The sequence below is a fragment of the Oncorhynchus masou genome, chromosome 27 (assembly GCF_036934945.1).
Source record: "Oncorhynchus masou masou isolate Uvic2021 chromosome 27, UVic_Omas_1.1, whole genome shotgun sequence".
NCBI classification, from domain to species: domain Eukaryota; kingdom Metazoa; phylum Chordata; class Actinopteri; order Salmoniformes; family Salmonidae; genus Oncorhynchus; species Oncorhynchus masou.
In genome coordinates, this window is record NC_088238.1 from 62,405,576 (window position 1) to 62,422,458 (window position 16,883).

The 16,883-nt window shown below is 44.8% G+C and overlaps 1 protein-coding gene across 1 annotated transcript in view; it reads right to left on the minus strand.

Annotated features, from left to right (window-relative positions):
* Positions 1-14,435: 14,435 nt before the first annotated feature.
* Positions 14,436-16,883, minus strand: part of LOC135516493 (short transient receptor potential channel 5-like) — a 112,939-nt gene continuing 110,491 nt past the window's right edge. The window contains exon 18 of the mRNA XM_064940836.1: positions 14,436-15,596. Within this exon, the coding sequence (XP_064796908.1) occupies positions 14,613-15,596 (984 nt within the window). The 3' untranslated portion in view covers positions 14,436-14,612. The remainder of the gene's footprint in view (positions 15,597-16,883) is intronic.

The window sequence follows — 16,883 nt, forward strand, 5'->3', positions numbered from 1 at the left end:
AGGTTTAGAGTTAGGGGTTAGGTTTAGAGTTAGGTTTAGAGTTAGGGGTTATAGAAAATGGGATTTTTATGTTTGGTCCTCACAAGGATAGTAAAACAAACATGTGTGTTTCTTCATCTTCGATCTCTGTGTGTGATGCTGTTTGTTCAGGGAAATCATTCATAGAGCTGTGTGTGTTGAGGTGAGAGTGTCCGCAGTCCAATATCGCAACGTAAATACTAGAGATGGCACACACACACACACACACACCGAGACCGAAGACGAAGAAACACCATACAAGAAGGAGAGGAAAGAGGAGGAAAGGAAAGGAAAGAAGAGAGGAAAGAGGAAAGAAGAGAGGAAAGAGTAGAGGAGAGGAAAGAGGAGGGGAGAGGATAGGAAAGAGTAGAGGAGAGGAAAGAGGAGAGGAAAGGAAAGAAGAGAGGAAAGAGGAGAGGAGAGGAAAGGAAAGAAGAGAGGAAAGAGGAGAGGAAAGGAAAGAAGAGAGGAAAGAGGAAAGGAAAGAGAAAAGGAAAGAGGAAAGGAAAGAGGAAAGGAAATAAGAGAGGAGAGGAAAGAGGAAAGGAAATAAGAGAGGAGAGGAAAGAGGAGAGGAAATAAGAGAGAGGAAAGGAAATAAGAGGAGAGGAAAGAGGAGAGGAAATTCTGGATAAGAGCGTCTGCTAAATGACTTAAATGTAATGTAAATGTACATAAGAGAGGAAATAAGAGAGGAAAGAGGAGAGGAAATAAGAGAGGAAAGAGGAGAGGAAATAAGAGAGGAAAGAGGAGAGGAAATAAGAGAGGAAAGAGGAGAGAGGAAAGAGGAGAGGAAAGAGGAGAGGAAAGCGGAGAGGAAAGCGGTATGTCTCAGAGAGAGAGAAAGAAAGGGAGAAAGAGCGAATTAGAGAGCCCATTAAATTCACACAGGACAGCGGATAAGACAGGAGAAATACTCCAGATATAACAGACTGACCCTAGCCCCCCGACACATAAACTACAGCAGCATAAATACTGGAGGCTGAGACAGGAGGGGTCAGGAGACACTGTGGCCCCATCCAGTTGGACAGTTTATCTGAGTGAGAGGTATGAGAAGCCCACTCATATTGAGAGAGGCTGTGGAATACTAACATAGAAGACTACTTTTATTGACTCTATTTTACAGAATAATTTATAAAGTCAACTAACATTATGAATTAGTAGAAGTAAAACAATAAATGTTCAATAGTCCATTAAGGGCAGTAGTTATTCGCCTTGTCTCCAGATGTCCATTAAGGGCAGTAGTTATTCACCTTGTCTCCAGATGTCCATTAAGGGCAGTAGTTATTCGCCTTGTCTCCAGATGTCCATTAAGGGCAGTAGTTATTCACCTTGTCTCCAGATGTCCATTAAGGGCAGTAGTTATTCACCTTGTCTCCAGATGTCCATTAAGGGCAGTAGTTATTCGCCTTGTCTCCAGATGTCCATTAAGGGCAGTAGTTATTCGCCTTGTCTCCAGATGTCCATTAAGGGCAGTAGTTATTCGCCTTGTCTCCAGATGTCCATTAAGGGCAGTAGTTATTCGCCTTGTCTCCAGATGTCCATTAAGGGCAGTAGTTATTCGCCTTGTCTCCAGATGTCCATTAAGGGCAGTAGTTATTCGCCTTGTCTCCAGATGTCCATTAAGGGCAGTAGTTATTCACCTTGTCTCCAGATGTCCCGTCCAGCATCACTACTCTGGACGGCTCTGACTTAGAATACGTGGACAACTACAAATATTGAGGTGTCTGGTTAGACTGTAAACTCTCCTTCCAGACCCACATCAAACATCTCCAATCCAAAATTAAATCTAGAATCGGCTTCCTATTTCGCAACAAAGCATCCTTCACTCATGCTGCTAATCTTACCTTCGTAAAACTGACCATCCTACCGATTCTTCACTTCGGCGATGTCATTTACAAAATAGCCTCCAACACCCTACTCAACAAACTGGATGCAGTCTATCACAGTGCCATCTGTTTTGTCACCAAAGCCCCATATACTACCCACCATTGCGACCTGTAAGCTCTCGTTGGCTGGCCCTCTCTTCATACTCGTCGCCAAACCCACTGGCTCCATGTCATCTACAAGACCCTGCTAGGTAAAGTCCCCCCTTATCTCAGCTCGCTGGTCACCATAGCATCTCCCACCTGTAGCACACACTCCAGCAGGTATATCTCTCTAGTCACCACCAAAACCAATTCTTCCTTTGGCCGCCTCTCCTTCCAGTTCTCTGCTGCCAATGACTGGAACGAACTACAAAAATCTCTGAAACTGAAGACTCATAGCTTTAAGTACCAGCTGTCAGAGCAGCTCACAGATTACTGCACCTGTACATAGCCCACCTATAATTTAGCCCAAACAACTACCTCTTTCCCAACTGTATTTATTTTGCTCCTTTGCACCCCATTATTTCTATTTCTACTTTGCACATTCTTCCATTGCAAATCTACCATTCGTGTTTTACCTGCTATGTTGTATTTACTTTGCCACCATGGCCTTTTTTTGCCTTTTCCTCCCTTATCTCACCTCATTTGCTCACATCGTATATAGACTTGTTTATACTGTATTATTGACTGTATGTTTGTTTTACTCCATGTGTAACTCTGTGTCGTTGTATGTGTCGAACTGCTTTGCTTTATCCTGGCCAGGTCGCAATTGTAAATGAGAACTTCTTCTCAACTTGCCTACCTGGTTAAATAAAGGTGATATATATACACACACACACACACACACACACACACACACACACACACATATACACACTGCTCAAAAAAATAAAGAGAACACTAAAACATCCTAGATCTGAATGAATTAAATATTCTTATTAAATACTTTTGTCTTTACATACTTGAATGTGCTGACAATAAAATCACACAAAAATGATCAATGGAAATCAAATTTATCAACCCAAGGAGGTCTGTATTTGGAGTCACACTCAAAATTAAAGTGGAAAACCACACTACAGGCTGATCCAACTTTGATGTAATGTCTTTAAAACAAGTCAAATGAGGCTCAGTAGTGTGTGTGGCCTCCACGTGCCTGTATGACCTCCCTACAACGCCTGGGCATGCTCCTGATGAGGTGGCGGATGGTCTCCTGAGGGATCTCCTCCCAGACCTGGACTAAAGCATCCGCCAACTCCTGGACAGTCTGTGGTGCAACGTGGCGTTAGTGGAATTGAGAGAGAGTGAGTGAGTGAGTGAGTGAGTGAGTGAGTTAGTTAGTTAAGTTAGTTAGTTGATGGCGCCAGACATGATGTCCCAGATGTGCTCAATTGGATTCAGGTCTGGGGAACGGGCGGGCCAGTCCATAGCATCAATGCCTTCCTCTTGCAGGAACTGCTGACACACTCCAGCCACATGAGGTCTAGCATTGTCTTGCATTAGGAGGAACCCAGGGCCAACCGCACCAGCATATGGTCTCACAAGGGGTCTGAGGATCTCATCTCGGTACCTAATGGCAGTCAGGCTACCTCTGGCGAGCACATGGAGGGCTCTGACCATTTGAGCAGACACATGCATATTTGTGGCCTGCTGGAGGTCATTTTGCAGGGCTCTGGCAGTGCTCCTCCTGCTCCTCCTTGCACAAAGGCGGAGGTAGCGGTTCTGCTGCTGGGTTGTTGCCCTCCTACGGCCTCCTCCACGTCTCCTGATGTACTGGCCTGTCTCCTGTCTCCTGGTAGCGCCTCCATGCTCTGGACACTACGCTGACAGACACAGCAAACCTTTCTTGCCACAGCTCGCATTGATGTCCCATCCTGGATGAGCTGCACTACCTGAGCCACTTGTGTGGGTTGTAGACTCTGTCTCATGCTACCACTAGAGTGAAAGCACCTCCAGCATTCAAAAGTGACCAAAACATCAGCCAGGAAGCATAGGAACTGAGAAGTGGTCTGTGGTCACCACCTGCGGAACCACTCCTTTATTGGGGTGTCTTGCTAGTTGCCTATAATTTCCACCTGTTGTCTATTCCATTTGCACAACAGCATGTGAAATGTATTGTCAATCAGTGTTACTTCCTAAGTGGACAGTTTGATTTCAAAGAAGTGTGATTGACTTGGAGTTACATTGTGTTGTTTAATTAAGTGTTCCCTTTATTTTCTGGAGCAGTGTATATTTAAATCTCTCTCCTCCTCTCCCTTCTCTCTCTCAATTCAGTTAATTTCAAAGTGCTTATTGTCATGGGAAACATATCTTTACATTGCCAAAGCAAGTGAAATAGACAATAAACAAAAGTGAAATCAACAATACAAAACCAACAGTAAACATTACACTCACAGAAGTTTTAAAGGAATAGACACATTTCATACATGTGGGTTGTATTTACAATGGTGTTTGTTCTTCACTGGTTGCCCTTTTCTTGTGGCAACAGGTCACACATGTTGCCGCTGTGATGTCACACTGTGGTATTTCACCCAGTAGATATGGAAGTTTATCAAAATGGGGTTTGTTTTCTAATTCTTTGTGGATCTGTGTAATCTGAGGGAAATCTCTCTCTCTCACACACACACACACACACACACACACACACACACACACCAAGAGTCAATGGATCAATACTTGAGCTATGCTGCCCTCTACTGGCCAATGTGACTCATAATCAGGATATTTATGGCGCTTTAGTTGTGTTCGATAGACAGCTGCCTCGGATTGAGAACCCCACCCGGCCAAACACAAAGAAATACAAAACATAGAAAATTAACACAGAATGCTCGTTCATTGCAGAACCCTAGTCACACCCTGGCCTAACCAAAATAGGGAATAAAAGCCTCTCTATGGCCAGTGACACCTCCAAGCGTTAAGGACACGTACCCCCCCCTCCCACACACACACACAATTAAAACCAAATTCCAGGGAACATTAAATCCCATTTCAGCTATCAATGTTGTAGTCATTTCTGTCAAATCAATCTGTGGCTGAGAACCACTTCTGTAGTTAAAAATTATGCAACACACACATCAGTATATAAAATTTTAAAAAATAGATTCAAAACTAATCGCTGGATTATAAAAAGATATTATGCTCAATATTAGGCCTACTTTCTTTCTACCTTCCCAAAATACCTCCTATTTTGTGACAACTGCGTCCTCTTCTTCAGTGTTGAATTAAGCACGTTATTATGTTGTCATTTAGCTGAACAACACCAGTCGTCAACCTGCAGTTTTGAGCTAACATAGGCTACATGCTGATCGTGTCTTGCTTTGTAACTGTTGCTGCAAACAATCAATATAGATGGTCATGTTTAGATGAAAAAGTTGTAGCTGGTTGGTCATGTTTAGAGTTGTAGCTGGATGGTCATGTTTAGATGTAAAACTTGTAGCTGGTTGGTCATGTTTAGAGTTGTAGCTGGTTGGTCATGTTTAGAGTTGTAGCTGGTTGGTTATGTTTAGAGTTGTAGCTGGTTGGTCATGTTTAGAGTTGTAGCTGGATGGTCATGTTTAGATGTAAAAGTTGTAGCTGGTTGGTCATGTTTAGAGTTGTAGCTGGATGGTCATGTTTAGAGTTGTAGCTGGTTGGTCATGTTTAGAGTTGTAGCTGGATGGTCATGTTTAGAATTGTAGCTGATTGGTCATGTTTAGAGTTGTAGCTGGATGGTCATGTTTAGAGTTGTAGCTGGATGGTCATGTTTAGAGTTGTAGCTGGTTGGTCATGTTTAGAATTGTAGCTGATTGGTCATGTTTAGAGTTGTAGCTGGATGGTCATGTTTAGATGTAAAACTTGTAGCTGGTTGGTCATGTTTAGAGTTGTAGCTGGATGGTCATGTTTAGAGTTGTAGCTGGTTGGTCATGTTTAGAGTTGTAGCTGGATGGTCATGTTTAGAGTTGTAGCTGGTTGGTCATGTTTAGAGTTGTAGCTGGATGGTCATGTTTAGAGTTGTAGCTGGATGGTCATGTTTAGAGTTGTAGCTGGATGGTCATGTTTAGAGTTGTAGCTGGATGGTCATGTTTAGAGTTGTAGCTGGATGGTCATGTTTAGTGTTGTAGCTGGATGGTCATGTTTAGAGTTGTAGCTTGTTGGTCATGTTTAGAGTTGTAGCTGGATGGTCATGTTTAGAGTTGTAGCTGGATGGTCATGTTTAGAGTTGTAGCTGGATGGTCATGTTTAGAGTTGTAGCTGGATGGTCATGTTTAGAGTTGTAGCTGGATGGTCATGTTTAGAGTTGTAGCTGGATGGTCATGTTTAGAGTTGTAGCTGGATGGTCATGTTTAGATGTAAAAGTTGTCCCTAGCTGGTGGTAGATGTCCAGTTTCTTATGGCTCAGGTGCAGAGATACATCATTTACACACACAACTGTCTTACTATAAATGCTTGCACTTTCTGGGGACTAACAACCCTCACAAGGCTGCCCGGCCCAGATGGCATCCCCAGCCGCGTCCACAGAGACCAGACCAGCTGGCTGGTGTGTTTACGGACATATTCAATCAATCCTTATCCCAGTCTGCTGTCCCCACATGCTTCAAGATGGTCACCATTGTTCCTGTACCCAAAGAAGGCAAAGATCACTGAACTAAATGACTACCGCCCGGTCGTCTGTCATCATGAAGCACTTTGAGAGACTAGTCAAGGATCATTTCACCTCCACCTTACCGGCCACTCTGGACCCACTTCAGTTTGCACACTGCCCCAACAGGTCCACAGACGACGCAATTGCCATCACACTGCCCTGTCCCTTCTGGACAAGAGGAATACCTATGTGAGAAATGTTGTTGTTGTGGTCAATGAACAGCATTCGACACCATAGTACCCTCCAAGCTCATCATCAAGTTGGAGGCCATGGGCCTCAACCCCACCCTGAGCAATTGAGTCCTGAACTTTGACAGGCCGCCCCCAGGTGGTGAAGGTAGGAAACAACATCTCCACCTCGCTGACCCTTAACACTGGGGCCCCACAAGAGTGTGTGCTCAGCCCCCTCCTGTACTCCCTGTTCACCCACAACTGCATTGCCTCCAACTCAATCATCAAGTTTGCAGACGACAACAGTAGCGGGACTGATTACCAACCAACAACAACGAGACGTCCTACAGGGAGGAGGTGAAGGCACTCGGAGTGTGGTGTCAGGAAAACCACCTCTTACTCAACGTCAACAAAACAAAGGAGATGATCGTGGACTTCAGGAAACAGCAGAGGGAGAACTCCCTTATCCACATGAAGGGACAGCAGTGGAGAAGGTGGAAAGTTCAGTTCCTCGGCGTACACAACGACAAAACTGAAATGTTCTTCCCACACAGACAGTGTGTCGAAGACCTCAGGAGGCTGAAGAAATTTGGCTTTGAGGAACTTCTACAGATGCACAATCGAGAGCATCCTGTCAGGCTGTATCACCGCCTGGTACGACAACTGCTCCGCCCTCATCCGTAAGGCTCTCCAGAGGGTAGTGAGGTCTGCACAACGCATCACCGGGGGCAAACTACCTGCCCCCCAGGACACCTACACCACCCGATGTCACAGGAAGGCCATAAAGATCATCAAGGACAACAACAACCCGAGCCACTGCCTGTTCACCCCGCTATCATCCAGAAGGCGAGGTCAGCACAGGTGCATCAAAGCTGGGACCGAGAGACTGAAAAACAGCTTCTATCTCAAGGCCATCAGACTGTTAAACAGCCATCACTGACTCAGAGAGGCTGCTGCCAACACACTGACTCAGAGAGGCTGCTGCCTACACACTAACTCAGAGAGGCTGCTGCCTACACACTGACTCAGAGAGGCTGCTGCCTACACACTAGCTCAGAGAGGCTGCTGCCTACACACTAGCTCAGAGAGGCTGCTGCCTACACACTAGCTCAGAGAGGCTGCTGCCTACATTGAGACTCAATCACTGGCCACTTTAATAAGTGGATCAGTAGTCGCTTTAAATAATGCCACTTTAAACAATGCCACATAAATAATCTTACAGTATATACATATAAGATGAGTAATGTATTTTACAACATTATTGCACCTTGCCTATGACGCTCGCATATTCTCATTCACCCCTTTCAGGTTTGTGAGTATGAGGTAGTTGTTGGGGAATTGTTAGATTACTTGTTAGATATTACTGCACTGTCGGAACGAGAAGCACAAGCATTTCACTACACTCACAATAACATCTGCTAACCATGTGTATGTGACCAATAACATCTGCTAACCATGTGACCAATAACATCTGCTAACCATGTGACCAACAACATCTGCTAACCATGTGACCAACAACATCTGCTAACCATGTGACCAACAACATCTGTTAACCATGTGACCAACAACATCTGTTAACCAATTGACCAACAACATCTGCTAACCATGTGACCAACAACATCTGTTAACCAATTGACCAACAACATCTGCTAACCATGTGACCAACAACATCTGTTAACCAATTGACCAACAACATCTGCTAACCATGTGACCAACAACATCTGTTAACCAATTGACCAACAACATCTGCTAACCAATTGACCAACAACATCTGCTAACCATGTGACCAACAACATCTGCTAACCATGTGACCAACAACATCTGTTAACCAATTGACCAACAACATCTGCTAACCATGTGACCAATAACATCTGCTAACCATGTGTAACATTTGATTTGAAAAACAGGAAGTAGCAAACAGTAGATAAACACGAGCGTTTCACTTCTGTATCATGCATGAATGCAACACAACTTGGGAAGCGCAAGGAAAAGACTCTGAGGCGACTGTAAGGATATCAAAGACACGTTTTATAGACACTCTTTATGAACTTTAACACGACTGTAAGGATATCAAAGACACGTTTTATAGACACCCCGACACTCTTTATGAACTTTAACACGTATCACTTGCAGTACAGTTTTGGAAACATAAGGAACGGCATTTTTCATATTAGCTAGAAATAATAATAATATATATTTTTTTAAAGGTTAAATAAATACATTTGTGTGCAGAGTTGCGCAGCGGTCTAAGGTAGGTGGGTTCGGTCCCACCAGCCGTGATCGGGAGTCCCATAGAGCAGAGTACAATTGTAGAGCAGAGTACAATTGGCCCAGCGCTGTAAGGTTAGGGGAGGGTTTGGCCAGGTACTTTTTTTAAACCTTTATTTAACAAGGTAAGTCAGTTAAAAGAACAAATTCTTATTTACAAATGACGGCCTGGGAACAGTGGGGTTAACTGCCTGTTCAGGGGCAGAACGATAGATTTGACAGCTCGGGGGATTCAATCTTGCAACCTTTCGGGCTACAAGTCCAACGCTCTAACCACTGCTGGCCCTTTAGGGTTCGGGGAGGGTTTGGCCCGGGTCGGCAGTCATTGCAAAATAAGAATTTGTTATTAACTGACTGACATATTTCTAGGGTTTGTGGTCCCACATGGCCATATCTCCATGTGACAGCGCTTGTTTACGGACAACAGACATACCTGTGTGTATGTAACTGGGGAGGATCTGTGTAAACCTACCATTTTCTATTTATTTTAAAGATAATACAATTTGCCTGACTTTTTGTAATGGCGTTACTGGGTATAAATAAATCGCACAATTCACTGGCGCCAGTAATGTGTATGCGCGCACACACACACACACACACACACACTACAGCGTGCCGAGGATTTTTGTTTAACTAAAGCCAGGATTGTAGTTCAGTAAGTGGTGTTTATAGCGGAGAACTATTGGGATAAGGCAGAAAGCCTTGTTGATTAAAGAGTAGGTCATATAAACCCAACCACATGTAAACATATTAATTTGCATTAGTATATGCGTCAAGAGTCCCAATGCAAAGTTAGCCTACACCTCACTTCCTCGAGAGCAACTATCAGGCTATCAGGGATGAGAAAACACACAATGCAACTCGTTCTAGCTAATAGAATGAATGTAATATCCTTACAGCTTTAAAAGGGGAACGAATGAACAGCATCGTTCCTGTCCTCGGGCAAAGACAAGACTTTCCCCAACTCCAACATGATCCCGGAGTACCTGCTAGTATCAGTGTTATTGCATGCCTAGATGTCAAAGACTATAAAAATACAATCTTTATTTGGGCTTTCCAACTGGAGGTAAGGAATCAACGCTTCCTACCTTCCCATTCGTCATCTCCCTCTTTCTTCTCCGCTCCTTCGACCAACGCGCTCAACAAAAACACCGTCACGCAAGTAAACTAAATCATCCTGACTAAATGTTGTTGTCTCGTAATGAATACAACAACACGATGTCTACACTACGTCAGACCGTTAGATTCACTTCTTCTACATGTCGCCCTCAACATGCTACTGATTTACATGATTCACTTACGCCTTGTGCAGCGCTGCATACCACAGCTGGGTCGCTCTGAACCAATCACAGGCAGAGAAGTGAACCCCACTCGACCAATCAGGGAAGGAGACGAGAGGGGATCGAAGCCCTTACGTTCTGGTTACTTTACGCACATATCTAAGGATCAGTTCGCGTCCCCAAATGTTTGTGGCGTAATCACGTAGAACAGCCAACAGAGGACGCCGTTCTCTTACTTTTACACAGCGTCATTTATTTTATTTTACCGCCAGACGGGCCATACATTATACAGTATGTACCCCGTCCTCCCGGTTACAGCTCTCCAGGAAGAATACTGGACAAACATCCTACCCAATGCCCTTCCTCAAATCAAAGTATATTGGTAAATGTACATAGATATGAAGATTTGATTGCAGGTGCAGCGAAATGCTTGTGTTTCTAGCTCCAACGGTACAGTAATAATACCTAGCAATACAAAACAACACCCACTTAACCCCCCCCCCCCACCCCTCAAAAAAAAAGTTAAAAGAAAGAAATTAAGAAATATCTGAACAAATAATTCAGATATTCCATGTGTTTATAGGGGGTAATCTGATGCTAGATCTGTGGGTGAAGGGCTACATCAACCCTCTTTCTATCCATCCCTCGATCGCTGCAACAATACTTCATCACTCATCATTCCACCTCTCCATCCATCCATATGTGTTCATTCGTTCAATATAATGTGTTGTTTAGGTATGGACCATTTTACGACTGTTGGACCAATGACTTACAGTGTAATACAGTCTATGGGTGAATCACAAATGAAACCATATTGCCTACATAGGTCCCTATGGAGCCCTGGTCTAATGTAGTGCACTACATAGGTCCCTATGGAGCCCTGGTCTAAAGTAGTGCACTATATATAGGGAATAGGGCTCTGGTCTAATGTAGTGCACTATATAGGGAATTGGACCCTGGTCTAAAGTAGTGCACTATATAGGGAATAGGACCCTGGTCTAAAGTAGTGCACTACATAGGGAATAGGGCCCTGGTCTAAAGTAGTGCACTATATAGGGGATAGGGCCCTGGTCTAAACTAGTGCACTATATAGGGAATAGGGCTCTGGTCTAAAGTAGTGCACTATATAGGGAATAGGACCCTGGTCTAAAGTAGGGCACTATATAGGGAATAGGGCTCTGGTCTAAAGTAGTGCACTATATAGGGAATAGGGCTCTGGTCTAAAGTAGTGCACTATATAGGTCCCTATGGAGCCCTGGTCTAAAGTAGTGCACTATATAGGGAATAGGGCTCTGGTCTAATGTAGTTCACTATATAGGGAGTAGGGCCATGGTCTAAGGTAGTGCACTATATAAGGGGGAATAGGGCCCTGGTCTAAAGAAGTGCACTATATAGGGAATTGGGCCCTGGTCTAAAGTAGTGCACTATATAGGGGATAGGACCCTGGTCTAAAGTAGTGCACTATATAGGGACTAGGGCTCTGGTCTAAAGTTGTGCACTATATAGGGAATAGGGCTCTGGTCTAAAGTAGTGCACTATATAGGGAATAGAGCTCTGGTCTAAAGTAGTGCACTATATAATGAATAGGGCCCTGGTCTATAGTAGTACCACTATATAGGGAATAGGGCTCTGGTCTAATGTAGTGCACTATATAGGGAATAGGGCTCTGGTCTAAAGTAGTGCACTATATAGGGAATAGAGCTCTGGCTTAAAGTAGTGCACTATATAGGGAATAGGGCTCTGGTCTAAAGTAGTGCACTATATAAGGGGGAATAGGGCCCTGGTCTAAAGAAGTGCACTATATAGGGAATAGGGCTCTGGTCTAAAGTAGTGCACTACATAGGGAATAGGGCCCTGGTCTAAAGTAGTGCACTATATAGGGAATGGGGCTCTGGTCTAATGTAGTGCACTATATAGGGAATAGGGCTCTGGTCTAAAGTAGTGCCACTATATAGGGAATAGGGCTCTGGTCTAAAGTAGTGCACTATGTAGGGAGTAGGGCCATGGTCTAAAGTAGGGCACTATATAGGGAATAGGGCTCTGGTCTAAAGTAGTGCACTATGTAGGGAATGGTATGCCATTTGGGATGTAGGCTATAAGTCAGTGTCGTTACTAACCATGATTATCATACTGACTGTAGTGGTTTTATATCTAGTTATATCTAGTTGAGTGATTAACATACTGACTGTATTAGTTTTATATCTAGTTTTATATCTAGTTATATCTAGTTGAGTGATTAACATACTGACTGTAGTGGTTTTATATCTAGTTATATCTAGTTGAGTGATTAACATACTGACTGTAGTGGTTTTATATCTAGTTTTATATCTAGTTATATCTAGTTGAGTGATTAACATACTGACTGTAGTGGTTTTATATCTAGTTATATCTAGTTGAGTGATTAACATACTGACTGTAGTGGTTTTATATCTAGTTATATCTAGTTGAGTGATTAACATACTGACTGTATTAGTTTTATATCTAGTTATATCTAGTTGAGTGATTAACATACTGACTATTGATTTTATATCTAGTTTTATATCTAGTTATATCTAGTTGAGTGATTAACATACTGACTGTAGTGGTTTTATATCTAGTTTTATATCTAGTTATATCTAGTTGAGTGATTAACATACTGACTGTATTGGTTTTATATCTAGTTTTATATCTAGTTATATCTAGTTGAGTGATTAACATACTGACTATTGATTTTATATCTAGTTTTATATCTAGTTATATCTAGTTGAGTGATTAACATACTGACTGTAGTGGTTTTATATCTAGTTTTATATCTAGTTATATCTAGTTGAGTGATTAACATACTGACTGTATTGGTTTTATATCTAGTTTTATATCTAGTTATATCTAGTTGAGTGATTAACATACTGACTATTGATTTTATATCTAGTTTTATATCTAGTTATATCTAGTTGAGTGATTAACATACTGACTGTAGTGGTTTTATATCTAGTTTTATATCTAGTTATATCTAGTTGAGTGATTAACATACTGACTGTATTGGTTTTATATCTAGTTTTATATCTAGTTATATCTAGTTGAGTGATTATCATGTGTTGTGTGTGTGTGGTGTGTGTGTGTGGTGTGGTGTGTGTGTGTGTGTGTGTGTGTGTGTGTGTGTGTGTGTGTGTGTGTGTGTGTGTGTGTGTGTGTGTGTGTGTGTGGTGTGTGTGTGTGTGTGTGTGTGTGTGTGTGTGTGTGTGTGTGTGTGTGTGTGTGTGTGGTGTGTGTGTGTGGTGTGTGTGGTGTGTGGTGTGTGTGTGGTGTGTGCGTGTGTGGTGTGTGTGTGTGTGTGTGTGTGTGTGTGTGTGTGTGTGTGTGTGTGTGTGTGGTGTGTGTGTGTGTGTGTGTGTGTGTGTGTGTGTGTGTGCGTGTGGTGTGTGTGGTGTGTGGTGTGTGGTGTGTGGTGTGTGTGTGTGTGTGTGGTGTGTGGTGTGTGTTGTGTGTGTGGTGTGTGTTGTGTGTTGTGTGTGTAGTGTGTCTGTGGTGTGTGTGGTGTGTGTGGTGTGTGTGTGTGTGTGTGTGTGTGTGTGTGTGTGTGTGTGTGTGTGTGTGTGGTGTGTGTGTGTGTGTGGTGTGTGGTGTGTGGTGTGTGGTGTTTGTGTGGTGTGTGGTGTGTGGTGTGTGTGTGTGTGTGTGGTGTGTGGTGTGGTGTGGTGTGGTTTGGTGTGTAGTGTAGTGTAGTGTAGTGTGGTGTGGTGTGGTGTGGTGTGGTGTGGTGTGGTGTGTGTGTGTGTGTGGGGACCAGAACTCACAAGTACAGTAAAAGAAAAAGAAGACCATTTGGTCAGGTGGAGACATTTTGCTGGACCCCACAAGGAAAGGCTGTTTTAAAACATAGCGGTCAGGTTTAGGGTTACAATTAAGGTTAAGGTTTAATAAGGAAACTAGGATTTTAAATGAATGAATTGTTTTGGTCCCCACAAGGATAGTAACACAAACGTGTGTGTGCGTGAGAGAGAATTATCTTGACTCAGGAAAGTTTGGTGACCACTGTTCTACAGAGTTGGACTGTTTTTATGTTTCTTTTTGTGGTGATGATGAACTGTTGATTCAGCGTAGGCCTGTGACTACAAACTTGTTTTGTGTGTAGAACAAATAAAATATGAATTCATATCTCATCCAGTCAATCAAACAATCAATTGGCATTCAATCAACGCAATAAACACGATTTTAGCATTCAGACCATTGATTTATTCAAGTTCTTTAAACTTAATGTGGTTTAATAGATTGATAGATCGTTCTGATGGGTTCAGTAGGGTCTAGGGGTTGTTTCTGGACAGGGCCATAACAACCTCCTAGGTCAGGGGTTCAGTAGGGTCTAGGGGTTGTTAGTTTATTTCCGGTAGGTAACCAACTGACTACAGTCCTCTTACAGCTGCGTAGTAACAGAGTCCTCCATGCTGCAGGATTCCTCGACGACAGCACACGGCTCCACCGAACCCCCTCCAACAACCCTGCCACCTCCTCCTCCCTCGAAGACGCTCTCGCTGGAGTCCAGATGGTGGAATTTAGAGTCTGCCATATTGGAAGCACAGTGCAGGGATTGGCAGGGGCAGGGAGGTGGGAGGGGCAAGGGGAGGAGAGAGTCCGTCTCATTCGCTCGTCTGGAGGAAATAGGAGTGGCTCCGACTGGCTTAGTACATCCCGCCTGGTTAAGCTGCGTCTCGCTGCGGCTCAAGTGACTAACTAAACTGAGGTCATACGACCCTCGACCTCTCAGGGGGTGGAGCAAGCCGTCTGAGATGGTGACGGAGAGAGGGGATTGGCTGACGGAGAGGGGAAGGAGCGGGGCTTTGCGTGAGAACAGGAAGCCGAGGCGTTTAAAGCAGTCTGGCGTCTTATTGGACGCCGTCACCGACAACTGCTGGAGACGGCGAGCGAAGGATGAGGAGGAGGAGGAGGAGGAAGGGAAGATAGAAGAAGAGGAAGAGACGGCTTCTCTCCTCACCCCGTTGCTCTTTGGTTTACCCTCCTCCTCTTCCTCTTCCCCCCATCCCTCCTCCTCTTCCTCTTCCTCCTCCTCTCCCTCCATCTTCATTACAGAAACCACCTCCATTCCTGAAATACTGCGAACCAAAGCGGAGACGCCATATTTAGGTTTCTTCTTCTCCATGCTTCCTGTCGGAGTCAGAAATGTCATGCCCATTGACCTCTTGGCTCCTCCCACCTCCTGCGACCCCAGAGAAGGATCATTGGGGTCAAAGTTAGAGTCGGGCCCCCCCTCATCACTGGTTCCTCCCTCGTCTCTCAGTGTGGCGTTGCTGCTGGAGGAGTAGTGGCGTCTGGGAGGGCGACGGTTACCAAGGAGATCTAAAGCCTCATAACGGAAACTGGAGATGTTCTGCTTCAACTCCTAGAGACGAAAGGAAAGGAGGGGATAGAGAGGAGGGATGGAGAGAGGGATGGAGAGAGAGGGATGGAGAGAGAGGGATGGAGAGAGAGGGATAGAGAGAGGGACGGAGAGAGAGGGATAGAGAGAGGGATGGAGAGAGAGGGATAGAGAGAGGGATGGAGAGAGAGGGATGTAGAGAGAGGGATGGAGAGAGAGGGATGGAGAGAGAGGGATGGAGAGAGAGGGATAGAGAGAGAGGGATAGAGAGAGGGATGGAGAGAGAGGGATGGAGAGAGAGGGATGGAGAGAGAGGGATAGAGAGAGAGGGATAGAGAGAGAGGGATAGAGAGAGGGATGGAGAGAGAGGGATAGAGAGAGGGATGGAGAGAGAGGGATAGAGAGAGAGGGATGGAGAGAGAGGGATGAGAGAGAGGGATAGAGAGAGGGATAGAGAGAGGGATGGAGAGAGAGGGATGGAGAGAGGGGGATGGAGAGAGAGGGATGGAGAGAGAGGGATGGAGAGAGAGGGATGGAGAGAGAGGGATGGAGAGAGAGGGATAGAGAGAGAGGGATGGAGAGAGAGGGATGGAGAGAGAGGGATAGAGAGAGGGATGGAGAGAGAGGGATGGAGAGAGAGGGATGGAGAGAGGGGGATGGAGAGAGAGGGATGGAGAGAGAGGGATGGAGAGAGAGGGATGGAGAGAGAGGGATGGAGAGAGAGGGATAGAGAGAGAGGGATGGAGAGAGAGGGATAGAGAGAGGGATGGAGAGAGAGGGATGGAGAGAGGGGGATGGAGAGAGGGGGATGGAGAGAGAGGGATGGAGAGAGAGGGATGGAGAGAGGGATGGAGAGAGAGGGATAGAGAGAGGGATGGAGAGAGAGGGATGGAGAGAGAGGGATGGAGAGAGAGGGATGGAGAGAGGGGGATGGAGAGAGGGGGATGGAGAGGGGGATGGAGAGAGAGGGATGGTTAGAGAGGGATGTAGAGAGAGGGATGGAAAGAGAGGTATGGAAAGAGAGGGGAGAGAGAGAGAGAGAGAGGGGGATGAGAGAGAGGGATGGAGAGAGAGGGATGAAAGAGAGGGATGAGAGAGAGGGATGAGAGAGAGGGATGAAAGAGAGAGATGAGAGAGAGAGGGATGAGAGAGAGGGATGAGAGAGAGAGGGATGAGAGAGAGGGATGGAGAGAGGGGGATGGAAAGAGGGGGATGGAGAGAGGGGGATGGAGAGAGAGGATGGAGAGAGAGGGATGAGAGAGAGGGATGAGAGAGAGGGATAGAGAGAGAGGGATAGAGAGAGAGGGATGG